Source organism: Schistocerca gregaria, chromosome 6, assembly GCF_023897955.1.
Source record: "Schistocerca gregaria isolate iqSchGreg1 chromosome 6, iqSchGreg1.2, whole genome shotgun sequence".
NCBI lineage: Eukaryota > Metazoa > Arthropoda > Insecta > Orthoptera > Acrididae > Schistocerca > Schistocerca gregaria.
This window is the reverse complement of record NC_064925.1, coordinates 325676248-325693438: the sequence shown is the minus strand read 5'-3', so window position 1 is coordinate 325693438 and position 17191 is coordinate 325676248. Positions and strand designations below refer to the sequence as shown.

At 39.9% G+C, this 17191-nt stretch overlaps 1 protein-coding gene across 12 annotated transcripts in view; it reads left to right on the top strand.

Moving 5' to 3' along the window:
- The window catches only part of LOC126278659 (zinc transporter 6-A-like), a 471888-nt gene that overhangs the window by 341200 nt on the left and 113497 nt on the right, over positions 1-17191 (top strand). For 3 of the 12 annotated variants that reach the window (XM_049978881.1, XM_049978885.1, XM_049978887.1), the window contains exon 2: positions 14578-14731. The exons of the other annotated variants lie outside the window; for them this stretch is intronic. In XM_049978881.1, the coding sequence (XP_049834838.1) occupies positions 14605-14731 (127 nt within the window). In that variant the 5' untranslated portion in view covers positions 14578-14604. The remainder of the gene's footprint in view (positions 1-14577; positions 14732-17191) is intronic. 12 annotated transcript variants of the gene reach the window in all.

Below are 17191 nucleotides of genomic sequence, written 5' to 3'. Positions count from 1 at the left end.
TGATGCCCCCCTCTGCACAACACATTCATCTAGTGTTGAAAGCTTTCCATTACTCGGCGTAACGTATTCCCTGGGACATTGCCGATGGCTGTTCTGATGCGATCCTTCAACTCAGGAATGGTGGCACAACATGTTTGGGACACTTCTTGCTTCAGGTAACTCCAATGGAAAATGTCTGCACATGAAAGGTCAGGTGAGTGAGACGGCCAGGAAATGTCACAAAAATGGGAAATTACTCTACCAGGAAATGTCTGATGCAAGAAATCCATGCAAATTCTTGCTGTATGCGAGGTTGCTCCATCTTGTTGAAACCATAATTTTTCCACACCCACATCGAGCATACCTAATTGGGGAAGTCTTGCAGCATCTTTAGGTAGCATTCACTGGTGATAGTTACAGCCACACCACTGTCTTCTTCAAAAAAGTAAGAGCCAATAATCCCAAAGGAAGCAACTCCACACCACGCTGTGACACGAGAAGCGTGCAAGAGCTTGATGTGCAGTTCACGAGGGCTTACATCACTCCAATAATGGCAATTCTGTTTATTCACTGAACCACATAACTCGAAATGAGCTCCATCTGACATCAGGATGGTGTGCAACATCTATGGATTGTGGCTAAGGAGATCACGCATGATTAAGCAGAATGTTTCGCGCGAAACCCAATCGCGAGGCCTATTTTCCTCAACAATCTGCAGCGTATATGGGTGAAAATGGAGGTCTTTGTGCAACATTCGTAAATACAGAAGCGTCCAATTCCCCCCGTCTGCTTTGACCCATGACATCACAAATATGGCGGAAACAACCATACACTACGACTCCAATATGGCGCCTATGGCGTCAATACGTAAACATGACCACAAACATGAAAATACATTGAAAAAGCAACACACACACATTCCACAAAGTACCTAATTAAACTAACGGGGTTTTTGGGTGGGGACAAAGTAAATATAAGCAAATTTAGACACACATCACCATATCAAACCACACAAAATGACGGAAAAAACCGACAACACAAAACTCCCCAAATTCCATTAAACACAATATCCTCTGGAATCGGACACTTCCTTTGATCTATGTAGCTCACCAGCAGCTCTCGAACCCACAAATTGGAATCAAACATTTCCCTTGACCTATATAGCTCAACAGCAACTCCCGATACCATAACACCCACAGCCACAACTACACATTGGATTTGAACACTTCCCTTGACCTATATAGGTTAACAGAAACTCCCGATACTAAATCATAAAACCCAAAACCGCACCCACGTCCGCAATCGTCACTACCTCAAAAAACACAATAAACCAACAGAATTGGAATCAAATGCTTCATTGACCTGTTATCCTTACAACATCTCCACATGTAGCCACCCCTGGTCTAAGATGCTGGAAATTCAGTAAGCCGTATCCCTTCACGACACACTGAACACTTCACGACTTCATTCAAAAATTCGAATAGTTGGAGAAATTTTATTAGAGACAACGCACTGTCCCCCATCATTGCCGACAACTGAAAACTGTTGACCTTGTCAGTCATATCCATACATACCAAAGACATAAAAAAAAAGCAATTAACCAAAATTCGCACACGACAAACAGAAAAAAACCTACAGTAATATTGACATAACAAAGCCAAAATCGTTAACTCCCTGAAAAATATTCTGGTAAAAGCACCGTCACTACTGATACCACACACGTGCAATGCTAACACACAGCACACAAACACACCACCAGAGAGCACCACCGAACACATCAAAACGACACCTACAAACACGCAACTCTCAGAAACTAAATTCCACGCCATTGTGACGTCACACACCACAACAGCCTTACGTCACGGGTCAAAGCTGACGGGTGGGATCGGTTACTTTGGTCAACCACAATATTCTCCTGAATGAGCGACTGGGCATATGCACAGTTTGCACATGACAACGAGCAGATCTTTTTGGGTTACGCAAGAGTGCAGCACGAGCATTTTCCATGGCTTCTGGTGTTCGCACTGTTCTTTAATTTCTTCCCGGTTTGCCATTGCAGACAGAACCTGTTGTTCGCAATGCACGTACCCACCTCACAACGCTCTGTCCATTTGGAACTTTCCCATGTCTTCCCAAGTTGAAATGTTGCCAAAATAGACGCTGGGTAGCAATAACAGAGTGGCTATTCTTGAAATAACTTTCAACATCGAAGGCATGATGCTGTGCACTCCATATCACTGTCACACTTGAAATGGCAGCTCATTAGTACACGAATGCGGCATGAGCTGCCGTGCATTCCTGCATTACGTCATTGTAGTACACAAGTCAAATTATGCTTTGAACGCTGCTGCATCGTGTACTAGTGTTGCAAGTCATTTTAGATATTGTATACATTCTGAGTCCAAATGCAGATAGAAGGGATAATAAAACAATGGAAAATCCAGGTTGGAATGTCAACAACATTACGATTAAGACAGGCGAGTAGCAATCTATCCTGTTCATAACATTGTCGACAGTTCTTTATAAGATATTTTCAGTACTCCAAAGAGCACACCATGCGGCTTTTTTACCACTTAGTATCTCACCCAAACTCTTCAACTTCAATGTCCATCTGCATTCAAAATCATATTACAAATAAAATGGATATCGTGGGCAGCACCAACTTGAACATCTGTCTTGTAAAGCACTAACAATCCACACAAACACTTCTAGCTCCAAACTGTCACTGGCATTTGGCCACTGTCAGATATAGTTGTAGTTGGAATGGAAAACTTCTGGCCAACTACTTGTTCTGCACCATCATTCAGTACGAAAAATACTGAATCATCAAAAAATATCATATTCCTTCCATCAGAATTGCGACAGTGCTTGACAGATGTTAATCGGAAGAATTGGTCTTCCATCATAGAGCCTCTTGACAGCTACATGTTTGCTTTGTAGTCATATCATTCTGAAGTCAGCACCAAACTGTATCCACTGACTTGGAAAACACAGTAATACATTTCAGTTGCTCTGCATTTGGGAGAGGGTTTTGTCATAATGTGTTGACAATTCATTATTTTTGACCTATGTTATTACATGTCAAACCCCAGTTTGCACACAGCTGTTGGGTTCTTGTAGTATTTTCATGACATATCTTTGTTCTGTTATTAAAATCAAACAGAATTCTGCATGGAACTACCATGAAGAATTTTCAGGCCATCAATATTAATTCTGTTTATGTTTTCCAGAAGTCAGAAATGCTACTTCAGAGTCTACTCACTTGATGGAGTAATGGCAGATGTTACAACAGAATTTGTAGGTTACTACCAGTTTGTATAAATTTTAGCATATGATTCCACTCATTATTATATGCAACACACACAAGATTTCAAAATAACATCCCATACTTATAAACATTTCCATGACACAAAACTGTAATCACAAATTGTAGGATTGTGTGAAATCCTTAATATTAAGTATAGGAACGAATGGGACAACCATGGGAAACTGGGGTTCAGAGTAGGGAGAAAATAACATTTAACGTAAAAAACCTCAGAATCGCAGTAACAGTAAAACTTAGGAAATGCAACAGACAGGAACAAGATGCAGCTAAAAATCATGAAAAATAATGGAACATGGAATTTACAATTAGATGTGAGCTGAGGTATGCAGAGTGATTCCAACAAAATTAAATCCTAAAAGAATTTGCAGTATACATCTAATGAAAGATTGCAAAAATAATTAAACATGGAATTGACAACTTGAATGGAGCTGTGTAGCTAGAGTAGACAAGACAAGTCCAACAAAATAAATCTTAAAAGAAATCATACCATATTCAACGGAAAAATACAGCCAATACTTGTGAGAACCAAGATTATAAATATGATTGCTACTTGTCCCACTTACACCTCTGTAAGCTGTGCCTTTAGGTTGTTGCCTAACCACACCCTCAGAAATTGTAACATTTGGAATAAACAGAATAGTTTACTCCAGTTACGGAGACATCCGAAGATAACATTTAACAACAAGCTGTTTACATCCTTTGCATCATGTCACACATGCCATTGTGGCTCAGTGCCAAGAATAGGTATTGCACACCATAACTGACTTGCCATTTTTATCACCATGCCAATTGAAGTGACTCTCTTATATCCAATACAGTCTTGAATCCGCTCTGGAGAACTATCAGTAAAGTTTTTTGCGCAGTTACTAATTTGAACAAATCCCACGTAATATGATATTAAACACACTGCCTGCAGAATTTCAAATCTGCACCAGCTACCACTGCCACATGTCCAGTGTCTGTCAACTGTTTTTTTTATTTTTTTTTAAATATATATATATATATATAAAACAGAAAGAAACTTCCACATGGGAAAAATATATTAAAAATAAAGATTCCAAGACTTACCAAGCGGGAAAGCGCCGGCAGACAGGCACATGAACAAAACACACAAACACACACACAGAATTACAAGCTTTCGCAACTGGCAGTTGCTTCGTCAGGAAGGAAGGAAGGAGAGGGAAAAATGAAAGGGTGTGGGTTTTAAGGGAGAGGGTAAGGAGTCATTCCAATCCCGGGAGCGGAAAGACTTCCCTTAGGGGAAAAAAAAAGGACAGGTGTACACTCGCACACACACACACACATATCCATCCGCACATACACAGACACAAGCAGGTGTCTGCTTGTGTCTGTGTATGTGCGGATGGATATGTGTGTGTGTGTGTGCGAGTGTACACCTGTCCTTTTTTTTCCCCTAAGGGAAGTCTTTCCGCTCCCGGGATTGGAATGACTCCTTACCCTCTCCCTTAAAACCCACACCCTTTCATTTTTCCCTCTCCTTCCTTCCTTCCTGACGAAGCAACTGCCAGTTGCGAAAGCTTGTAATTCTGTGTGTGTGTTTGTGTGTTTTGTTCATGTGCCTGTCTGCCGGCGCTTTCCCGCTTGGTATATATATATATATATATATATATATATATATATATATATATATAGGAACCCCCATTTTTTATTACATATTCATGTGGTACGTAAAGTAATTTGAATGTTTTAGTTTGACAACTTTTTTTTTGCTTTGTAATAGAAGGCGCTGTAATAGTCACAAACGTATAAGTATCTGGTATCACCTAACATTCTGCCAGTGTGGACGGTAGGTATTTGCTTCGTGATACATTACCCATGTTAAAATGGACTGTTTACAAATTGCGGAAAATATTGATATTGTGTTGATGTATGGCTATTGTGATCAACTTGCCCAACGGGCGTGTAAAATGTATGCTGCTCGGTATCCTGGATGACATCATCCAAGTGGCTGGACCATTCGCTAGATAGTTATTTAAGGAAACAGGAAGTGTTCAGCCACATGTGAAATGTCAACCATGACTTGCAAAGAATGATGATGCCCAAGTAGGTGTTTCAGCTGCTGTCACATCTAATCCGCGCATCAGTAGCAGACAAATTGTGTGAGAATCGGAAATCTCAAAAACGTCGGTTTTGAGAATGCTACATCAACATCGATTGCACCCATACCATATTTCGATGCACCAGGAATTGCATGGCAACGACTTTTAATGTGGTGTACAGTGCTGCCACTGGACACAAGAGAAATTACGGGACGATGACAGATTTTTTGCACACATTCTATTAAGCGACGAATCGTCATTCACCAACAGCGGTAATGTAAACTGGCATAATATGCACTATTGGGCAACGGAAAATCCACGATGGCTGCAACAAGTGGAACATCAGCGACCTTGCTGGGTTAATGTATGGTGTGGCATTGTGGGAGGAAGGATAATTGGCCCCCATTTTATCGATGGCAATCTAAATGGTGCAATGTATGCTGATTTCCTACATAATGTTACTACAAGATGTTTCACTGCATGACAGAATGGCGATGTACTTCCAACACAATTGATGTCTGGCACATAGCTCACGTGCGGTTGAAGCGGTATTGAATAGCATATTTCATGACAGGTGGACTGGTCATCGAAGCACCATACCATGGCCCACACGTTCACTGGATCTGACGTCCCCGGATTTCTTTCTGTGGTGAAAGTTGAAGGATATTTGCTATCGTGATCGACCGACAATGCCTGACAACATGCGTCAGTGCATTGTCAATGTATGTGCGAACATTATGGAAGGCGAACTACTCGCTGTTGAGAGGAATGTCGTTAAACATATTGCCAAATCCGTTGAGGCTGATGGACATCATTTTCAGCATTTATTGCATTAATGTGGTATTTAGAGGTAATCACGCTGTAACAGCATGCGTTCTCAGAAATGATAAGTTCTCAAATGTACATGTATCACATTGGAACAACCGAAATAAAATGTTCAAACATACCTAAGTTCTGTATTTTAATTTAAAAAACCTACCAGTTATCAACTGTTCGTCTAAAATTGTGAGCCATATGTTTGTGACTATTACAGCACCATCTATCACAAAACTAAAAAGTGGTCTAACTAAAACATTCATATTTCTTTACGTACTACATGAATCCGTAATAAAAAATGGCGGTTCCTATTTAAAAAAAAAAAAACCCTCTTTTGATATCTGTTTGACCTATGGCAGCGCCACCTAGCAGGTCAACCATAGCACCATCTGGTTTCCGCCTTCAAGCTAGACAAGTTTCGTTCTTTCTAGTTTTTGCGTTTGACGTTTATTTCATGAGATATTTGGCCCAGTCACAATCAATGGACCACCCTGTGTGTGTGTTTGTGTGTGTGTGTAAGAAACCAATCAAATTATAAGAAGTTCCTTTATTTTCTGATACATCAAAAATACTAGTTCTATCAAAAAAAATTTTGGGACAGAGTTCTTGGTGGATGTCAATTGACGCTCACACATTACAGAGATCACCAAGGACCTCCCTTCCAGGAACTGGGTACTAATCATATGCCAGGTGATTTTGCATTGCAGCGACTAGCTATTGGCCTCTGCCCCACATCGCTACAGTGAATATACATCTACATCTACATCCATACTCCGCAAGCCACCTGACGGTGTGTGGCGGAGGGTACCCTGAGTACCTCTATCGGTTCTCCCTTCTAGTCCAGTCTCGTATTGTACATGGAAAGAAGGATTGTCGGTATGCTTCTGTGTGGGCTCTAATCTCTCTGATTTTATCCTCATGGTCTCTTCGCGAGATATACGTAGGAGGGAGCAATATACTGCTTGACTCTTCGGTGAAGGTATGTTCTCGAAACTTTAACAAAAGCCCGTACCGAGCTACTGAGCGTCTCTCCTGCAGAGTCTTCCACTGGAGTTTATCTATTATCTCCGTAACGCTTTTGTGATTACTAAATGATCCTGTAACGAAGCGCGCTGCTCTCCACTGGATCTTCTCTATCTCTTCTATCAACCCTATCTGGTGCAGATCCCACACTGCTGAGCAGTATTCAAGCAGTGGGCGAACAAGCGTACTGTAACCTACTTCCTTTGTTGTCGGATTGCATTTTCTTAGAATTCTTCCAATGAATTTCAGTCTGTCATCTGCTTTACCGACGATCAACTTTATATGATCATTCCATTTTAAATCAGTCCTAATGCGTACTCCCAGATAATTTATGGAATTAACTGCTTCCAGTTGCTGACCTGCTATTTTGTAGCTAAATGATAAGGGACCTATCTTTCTATGTATTCGCATCACATTACACTTGTCTACATTGAGATTCAATTGCCATTCCGTGCACCATGCGTCAATTCGCTGCAGATCCTCCTGCATTTCAGTACAATTTTCCATTGTTGCAACCTCTCGATACACCACAGCATCATCTGCAAAAAGCCTCAGTGAACTTCCACCAGGTCATTTATGTATATTGTGAATAGCAACGGTCCTATGACACTCCCCTGCGGCACACCTGAAATCACTCTTACTTCGGAAGACTTCTCTCCATTGAGAATGACATGCTGCGTTCTGTTATCTAGGAACTCCTCAATCCAATCACACAATTGATCTCATAGTCCGTAAGCCCTTACTTTGTTCATTAAACGACTGTGGGGAACTGTGTCAAACGCCTTGCGGAAGTCAAGAAACACTGCATCTACCGGTGAAACCGTGTCTAAGGCCCTCTGAGTCTCGTGGACGAATAGCGCGAGCTGGGTTTCACACGACCGTCTTTTTCTAAACCCATGCTGATTCCTACAGAGCAGATTCTAGTCTCCAGAAAAGACATTATACTCGAACATAAGAAGTACTGTAGTGTTGTGTGATTTGTCATTGGAAGACATCAGTGACAAACTGAGTTGTATTGTGTCATGCAGAATTAATGTAAACTTAGGCAGACTCTTGAGATCTATTAATGAATTTGTGAAGAACTTAAATCAGTTGAAAGTGGCACTGTAGATATTTAACATGATTTTATCCAGAATGGCTTATTTTTAAAACTGACTCGTGCAGAAGGATGTGTGAACTAGTTTGCTGCTAACATTATTGTCAGAAAATTTTGCCACAGACATGACAATGTTAGTGATATAATAATGAGGGTGAACTCGTGCAAAATATGAAGTAATGGATGTCACAGTATACAGTACACTGTCATGATTAAATATTATTAACAATATAAACTTATAACAAATTCTTATTTTGCCACAAGAAAAGTAAGTGCTTCTCTAGCTTGCCTGAAATGGCACGGAGTGGTAAGATGTTAGGTATTTTTTACTATGTCAGCCCCACTCCACCCCATATATATAATAGAGGGAAACATTCCACGTGGGAAAAATATATCTAAAAACAAAGATGCTGTAACTTAGCAAATGAAAGCGGTGGTATGTTGGTAGGAGACAATAAAAAATACACAAACACACAAGGGAGAGGGTAAGGAGTCATTCCAATCCCGGGAGTGGAAAGACTTACCTTAGGGGGAAAAAGGGACAGGTATACACTCGCCCCCCCCCCCCCCCCCTCCACACACACACACACACACACACACACGTCTGCCTGTGTCTGTATATGTGCGGATGGATATGTGTGTGTGTGCGCGATTGTATACCTGTCCTTTTTCCCCCCTAAGATAAGTCTTTCCACTCCCAGGATTGGAATGACTCCTTACCCTCTCCCTTAAAACCCACATCCTTTCGTTTTTCCCTCTCCTTCCCTCTTTCCTGATGAAGCAACCTTGGGTTGTGAAAGCTTGATGTTTGTGTGTGTGTTTATGTGTTTTTTATTGTCTCCTATCAACATACCAACACTTTCGTTTGGTAAGTTACAGCATCTTTGTGTGTATATATAAACACACACACACACACGCACACACACACACACACACCTTACATTTTCCAATAGTGTGTGCCTAATAAATTATATGAGCCAGTCACGAGTTTCTAGCAGAATCATGGTTATAGATGAAATATAGATACAGTTGTATGTCTGAGCTGAAACAGACATCACCTGAGATTTGTTGTTATGATATACTATACAGTAATAGATTGCCCCACATCCATTGCATGTTAATTTCTCACTTCAGTGTTTCATCTAGGCATGTGCTATTTGATGAGAAGTTTGTACCCTTCTTTTGGAACTGTGAAGAGTATATGTTTGAAATCTTTCAAGTAATTTACATTGCTCGCTCTTGCATGTATAAGCCAGAATTGATTATTTCTCTTCAGCTCTCCTGGGCAGTCCTTCATTGGAAAACCAATGTGTCCACTTTGTGCTTCACTATCAGTACATCTCAGACTGGAGAAGACCAAAGTGATGGGAATCAAAAAGTGCTGAAGTTCTGTCAAAATATAATTGGAAGGAAATACATTGAAACAAATAAAAATAGAAAGGTGCTTGGGATGTTTGGTGATAGGAAGTGGAAGCTGTTTGGAGCAAATAAAAAGTAAAATAATAATGGATAAAAGGTGTATTGAATAGGTGAATGGTTTATTGAGAGTAGAAAGGATTTTGATAGAGCTGAGAAAGGAATTCGCTGAGTGTCTTATTATACAGCAAGTAAAGAAGAGTTGTATTATTTTGGTATATGCTAGTAGAGTGAGATGCTTAAAGTGGAATGTGTTGACAAGAATGAGGAGCAAATAAGCACCCCAAAGGTTGCAAGAGGGAAGAATACAAATGGTTTTGATAAGAATGAGGATATATATTTTGAGGAAATTGCCTTCTGTAAAGAGGCAAAGATTTGCAGGAAAGAGAAGAAGAGGAAGGACACTTGGAATGCCAGATGACATTAAAAATGGACAAAGTTACTAACAGATTAATGAAGAGGGAAAGGACTTCATAAATTGGCTAGTGTCCAGTCAACAACCTGGTTCAAGACTGTTATACCAAAGAAGAAACCTCTCAAATCTTTCCATGTATTTCTTTTTATTTGTATTCAAAGTTGGTATTTATGAGTCAAAAGGATGTGTTGCTATCAAAGTACTTAAATAAAATAGAAGGAAACATTCCACATGGCAAAAATATATTAAAAACAAATATTCCATGACTTACCAAGCGGGAAAGCAGTGGTAGATAGCCACAATAAAAAAACATACAAACACACACACAAAATTTCAAGCTTTTGCAACCCACGGTTGCTTCGTCAGGAAAGAGGGAAAGATTAAAGGATGTGGGTTTTAAGGGAAAGGGTAAGGAGTCATTCCAATCCCGGGAGCGGAAAGACTTACCTTAGGGGGGAAAAAAGGACAGCTATACACTCGCACACATACACATATCCATCCACACATATACAGACACAAGCAGACATATTTAAATGCCTATCAAAGTACTTAATAATTTACTTCCATAAATCCATACTTAGCCTGCTGGTCAGCAATTGCATCATCTTCATTGGCACACTATCTGCATTCTTTCTTTTATTCAGGATTGTTTTTACAAATCATATTACTTAAATGGTTGTTGGGATCTTCATTCTAAGTGCCTATATGATTCAAATACTTGCGGTAGTCTTCCTTACTCATTGTTGTGACTTCTGAATAGTGGAAATTTGTCCTTTTTGTCATAACTATTTTCTATGTCCATAAGGGTGCAACCATTATTTGCAAAGTGTTTCCTTACCTCATAAGCAACACTAGGTTATTGCCTACACTTATTAGTCTTCACAACTCTCTAGCTCTCCTTTCTAAGGCTTCCTTTGCCTGTCATTCCTCCTGTGATTAAATGAGATGGGTCAGGTTATTCTTATGTGAAAACTTTTAATCTCTCTGTAATCAAGATACATCTGCATTTTCTTTCCCAAATACAAATTAAAATAAGCCTGTCATTCATCCAGTATTGCAGTTTTCTGACAATTCTCTATAGGTTCTTCATTTTAACATTACTGAATGATTCTTGTACTCAGAAGAGCTAATACCGTTTTTCTCTGAATGTTAAAACAGCTCCAGGGGTGATTTTGATCATTCTTGTTACATATATATTGTCCCACTTGATTGGCTGAAATCAAATTGATGTTTTCCTTGATGCTAATGTAATCGCTAATTCTAATTGTTTGCCTTTAGTATGTGAGAAATTGTACAAATTAGATTGATCATTCTGTTGTTAGTACATTTCCTAACATTCTAATTTTTACTGTTGTTCATTCATAGAACACTTTTGAAGCTTTTAATTATAATTGTGAATTCTTTGGATTACTCTAGATTGGCTGCAACTTTTAGTTTTTTTATTTATTTTTGTATTGTTGTACAGTTTTGTCTATAATCCTTTTGTCCTCACCACCATTTTCAAGTGTCATGTTAAGTATTTTTCATAGAACAATGTTAGATCTTCAAAACATCATTTTTAGATGAAGTTAAAATCAATGACATAAGCGAACATAAATTATGATAGATATAATAACTTACTAGATACAGGAATACAAAGGTGAGGACTAGTTTTGAAAGCTGTAATAATTTTTGTTATTGTGAGATGTACCCTAAATTGTGATCCACATTCAGAATCTGATATTAACAGAATTGGTTTCAGTAACTACGTGAGTAAGACCATAAACAAACTATCATCCTAGATGAAAGATAACTGCCAAACCGTGGGTATAGGTCAACCAAGCGAACAAGTTGCCAAATGTTATCCGTGTTATAATGTGGTTGATTTAAATAGATTCTTCATAGCATGTACTAAATGAATTTTCCCTCAAGTCATGCTCTTCTGAACTCTGCATGTGTGAACTCTGCATGCAACGTATTCTTTGTTCCTGCAACCTCCCTGACCTCACTCTTTGATGGTTCTTACGTTCATCCAGTCTTCCTCCACCCCATCCTGTTCCCACCCTGTTCTGTCTTCCTCTCAGTCTCCTATTGCTTTTCCACTTTTGTAACGTTCTGTTATCTAATTACCTCAATTTTCCTTCTATGGAAACTCCCATCACCCTCCTGCACTTCACTTGCTGTAGCCTAGAACAAATATATTCTTTTACTGCTACAATATGTACTCACCATCAAACAGTAATACAATTTAAATTGTTGGATCCTTGTATCTGGGAAAACTTTTTTTCCAGAAAATAAGTGAAGTAAAAGGGACTGTCACTTGAAGTATGACAAGTTCAGTGTTTGCACTAGAATACTATCAGTGAGATTTGATGATTCCATGAGCAAGTTCAGAGATTTTACGCAATAGACCATGGTAGCACAGATATCCTGATGAAATATTTTGCAGTTTGTCTCATGTAGCCAAGCACTGCTAACAGAGTCAGGGACCCATGGCAATACAGCAGCTGAGACAATGAATTTGGCAGAGTCTAGTGGAGTCTAGCGATATTTTAAAAAGTCTGGTGGCAGTGGCAGTTAGGAGACTGACATAGTGATGATCTGTTGCCAAAAGAGAGATTGACTTCCACCTGCTCTGTGACCAGTTATATTGCTGTCTTCATAGTTTTAGGCAGTCAACTTGAGTAACCAGCATTCACATGTCACAGTTATTGCCACTTGTGAAAGAGCCACTATACCAACAATATCTGTAGCTTTGCCTTTGGTACATCTTCATCTGTCAATGGCAAAGATATGACATTCCTGTTTTTTCATTGCTGCTCCTAGCAGTTTTTTCAACTTGCTCCTCCTGGCACCTTATGACACTACCACTGGGAATTACTGTTAATAATGGAGACTAAGTTATGGTTAACCTCTTAATTAGCTACCTTACCTGCTGTATGAGACAATTTGTGGGCAATGTCGCTTACTGTTCGTGTAGAGGTAGCCACACAGAGCTGTTTTAAATCCTTGGTGTCCATGCTGCAACTTTTTGTGGATTCATGAAACTCCAAACTCTACAGTAGTGCAAGTTCTTGAAAAATGAATTCATGCAACACACTTGGATTTCAATGTAATTGTTTGTTTATTGGGAGTTACCGAATATATCACAAACATTGTCTTATTGTTAATTAAGTGGATGTAATGCATCTTTATTTCTTTCCAAACCAACAAAGCTCCACAATTTTTCATGCAAATAATCACGCTCCCTGATTTTCTCACTTGGTGCAACTTACATTGGGCTGGCTTGTTACACTATTTTGGGATAGGTCCATAAGTAACCACCAGGTGAAATAAAATGCCTGAAAGCTTGCTGCTCACCATGAAGGTGATGAATTGACTTGGAGACACATACAATGAAAAGGCAGTTAAAAATTAAGCTTTCTGCCAAAGCTTTCATCAGATTCCCCCCCCCCCCCCCCCCCCCCCCCCCCACAATTTCCCCTGATGGAAGCTTTATCCGAAAGCTTAATGTTAACAGTCTTTTCATAATGCCTATCTTCTGCAGTTCAGTGTGTCATCTTTATGGTGAGTAGTAATCTATGCTATGCTCTCCACAACTGTGGATATCCCAACTGGACTTCTGTAATGGTTAATCTTTATTCAGTAATAACAGTTACAATTGCATATATTGATGAAGCTTCCATGCTAGTAATTTCAGTATTAAATTCTCTGCCTGAGGGTGCGTGTGGATTTTGTGTGTCCCTATAATTCCTACCAGTTTCCTTACACTCTATCATATTTTTTAAGTGTTATTTTATTATCTTTGGCCATTCAAGCAAGACAGCCTTTGTAAAGCAAATGTACATTATGGCATTCAAATAGGGTTTTCTAGCACTGAGCATACCACTCGCTTATCCTCTCATGATTCCTACTACTATCAGGAATTTGGTTCTGACATTGTACATTGTACTCTTGTTTGGAAAGAACAGGTGAGCAGCAGAGAAATTATCTGTGTGTGGAGAGAAGACCCTTCTTTATCATGTAGAAAAGAGCATGATATTCGGCAGCAGTATTTTAGACTTCTGCAAGAATGTAAGGCAGTTGGGGCGAGTACGTAGAGAGTTTGTCAACCTCACTGACAGCCCAGGTGTTTGGTACCTTTGGGACTCACGGCACCAGCCTTGCCCAGAATAAATATAATATCACAATCCTCCCTCTCTCCTCCATTTTGTCCCCACCTCACTCTACGTCACAGCTGTTCATGTCCCCTACCACCCAGCCTATTCAGATTGGTGTGTGTGTTTGTGTGTGTGTGTGTGTGTGTGTGTGTGTGTGTGTGTGTGAGAGAGAGAGAGAGAGAGAGAGAGAGAGAGAGAGAGAGAGAGAGAGAGAGAGAGAGAGAGAGAGAGAGGATTTCATCCGAAAGTAAAGCAATTTTCCATTTCTACACATGTTACTATTTAACAAATTTATATTTTTCTTTCAGCTCCTGTTCTGAATGACTGTGTGAAATATGTTGAAGAAAGAACTTTTGTCCGTCATCCAGGAAGGACAGACAAAGCACATTTTTATTCTTCTAGGCCTAAACATCATATGCTATTGTGTTCTCCTGTCATGGTGCTCAAGTACTCAGAGCATGGGTATGTACATGTTATGGTACAGCATTCTAATGTGTTCTGTAGATGATTGGTAAATGGGATGAATAGTCACCTGTAATTCTGCAACTTGGCTGAATAGCTGAGCATATTCATGCACTGTTATAAAGTAGATAAGTAGAGCTGTGAAACTGGCTAAGTTGTATTACATAGTATTAATTGCAGTAAGAAATAATACTGATATTAAAAACTGTAAGTATTAGACATAGACTGTGTTACAGCAGTATTATAGAAGAAAAAATGAAAGTCTATGATGATAGTGTAGTGTACTGTGTGTGTTGTAGAAAGTATAGGGTGGATTCATGCTGTCACATCAAAAAATGTGAACTGAAATCTGATTGTGATGTTCCATGGGATTTCATACTTGGACTACCACTTTTCGTAGTATGTTTCAATTACTTACATCTGTCTGAGTGTATCAATAGCTCCAATACAGATTGGTTGCATTTCAGACCAAGAATGAATGGAAAGCTTTTGTGAATGTCACATACCAACCTATGAGCTACAGCAGAATATTTTTAGTACCAAAATGTTGGCCACTATAAGAATCTTTGATACATTTAGCCTGGTTTACCTCATGTACTTTCATTCTTTGGTATGTGTCAGTAATATTTCAGGGCAGCTCACTTCATGCACCTAGAATGTTTTTTAGTCCAAAACTGTTTAACGAATTAAGGATTCTTATAATGTTACCACAATTGCAGCACACCTCATGTCATGAATTTGATGCGGATTGTGTACATTGTGTCCTTATTGGGAAGAAACAGCTGCACAATAAAGAAATTATCTGTTAATAGGGTATAGATTCTTGTGTATTACTGAGATAAGGATATGTTAATCTGCAGTATGTACTTTCAATAGGCTTGTGCAAAAATTTAAGACAGTTAGTGCCAAACTGGAAGGCATTTCTCGTGATAAACTCCACATATTCTCTGCATGGCATGTAAGATGCATTTACTACAATTGTTCAAAGTCTGATGTATCGTACAAGCGATTAAACTGATAAGCCCCCCTCTGTGTAATTGGAAGCATTGACTGCTGAATAAGCACACATCCAGCCTTGCTCATGTTTCCTTCTTAGTGCATTCCTCAATTAAAAAGATGATACAGCAGCTATCCAGTCTGAAAGTAGTTCCTGTCTTATTGTTCTACTATTGCTAAAGGATCCTCTGCAGTGATATTCTAGCAGAAGCTCTCTAATAACTTTCTTGAGATCTACAGTGATTCCATTCCAGAAGTCCACTATTGCTTCCAATGCCTGTTCAGATCTTCGATACATAATAGAACCTCCTACCAAAATACAAATCCTTCTTCACTTCTGACATCAACTGTATTGGAAATAACACAGAATATTATACAACACGTGACAGCACTTGGCAGCATCAACTTTATTTCCAATCCTTCTAACAAGCTACAAACACAAAGGCTCGTCATTTTGTAATCAAAGACTACAGAGATGCTCCTCCACATTCTCTCCACCCTGGTAAGTTGCGAAAGATATGACCAGCTGGATGGACTTTGTAACAGTTCTCCTATCTGTGCCCCTCTGTAGGTTCAGGGGTAAGAATAAGCCCGTGATATTCCTGCCTGTCATAAGAGGTGACTAAAAGGAGTCTCACGTGTTTCGGCCCTTATGTGATGGTCCCCTCTTGGGTTTGACCTCCATATTTCAAAATTAATCCGAAGAACGAGCCAATTGGGGAAGGGTGCCTTACTTGGTGCATTGTGTCCATCGGCATTGTGATCTTTAGCTCCCTTTTCTCATTATCACATTTCAGTCCCACCCATTCTGCATGTCTTGGGTGATAATAAGCTGTGCACTATGCAGTGTCGCTTCCTGCCCTGGTTGTAGCCCCCTGATAACACAGGGATCACTCTGCTGATGCCTACGCCATTAACTCCCCAAATATGCCAAGGATTAGATGCCTGTCTCCCTGGGGCATCGGAACTCCCGGCAGTGGCCCTAGCTGTGGCTGGGTGGTGCCTGTGGAGAGGGCCCTTGGTCAGAGTGGGTGGCATCAGGGCGGATGACACACAATGAAGCGTGGCACATCTTTTCTTGCTGGTGGCCAGCTGCCAGCAGTCTCTAAGCATTCGAGGGCTCACTTAAATGTGCAGAATATGACCCCAAATCATTCCCCTTCCTGGCCACCCCGTGGGAGGAATATAGGGCTTCAGAACGACAGGATCCTTATTCTCCACGTTATTTAGTTTGCAGCAGAACTGATCGGTACTCCTTTCTGGAAACCAAACCTCTGTTTTTTGTTGAGCACCTGGAACATAAGTTTGGGGAAGTGACAGCAATGTCCAAGATGCGCAATGGGTTGGTTTTGATTCAGGCGGCATCCCCAACCCAGTCCCGAGCATTATTCATGTGTACAAGCTGGGTGATATCCCTGTTTCAGTCACTCCCCACAAAAGCCTCAATATTGTCCAGGGCATTAT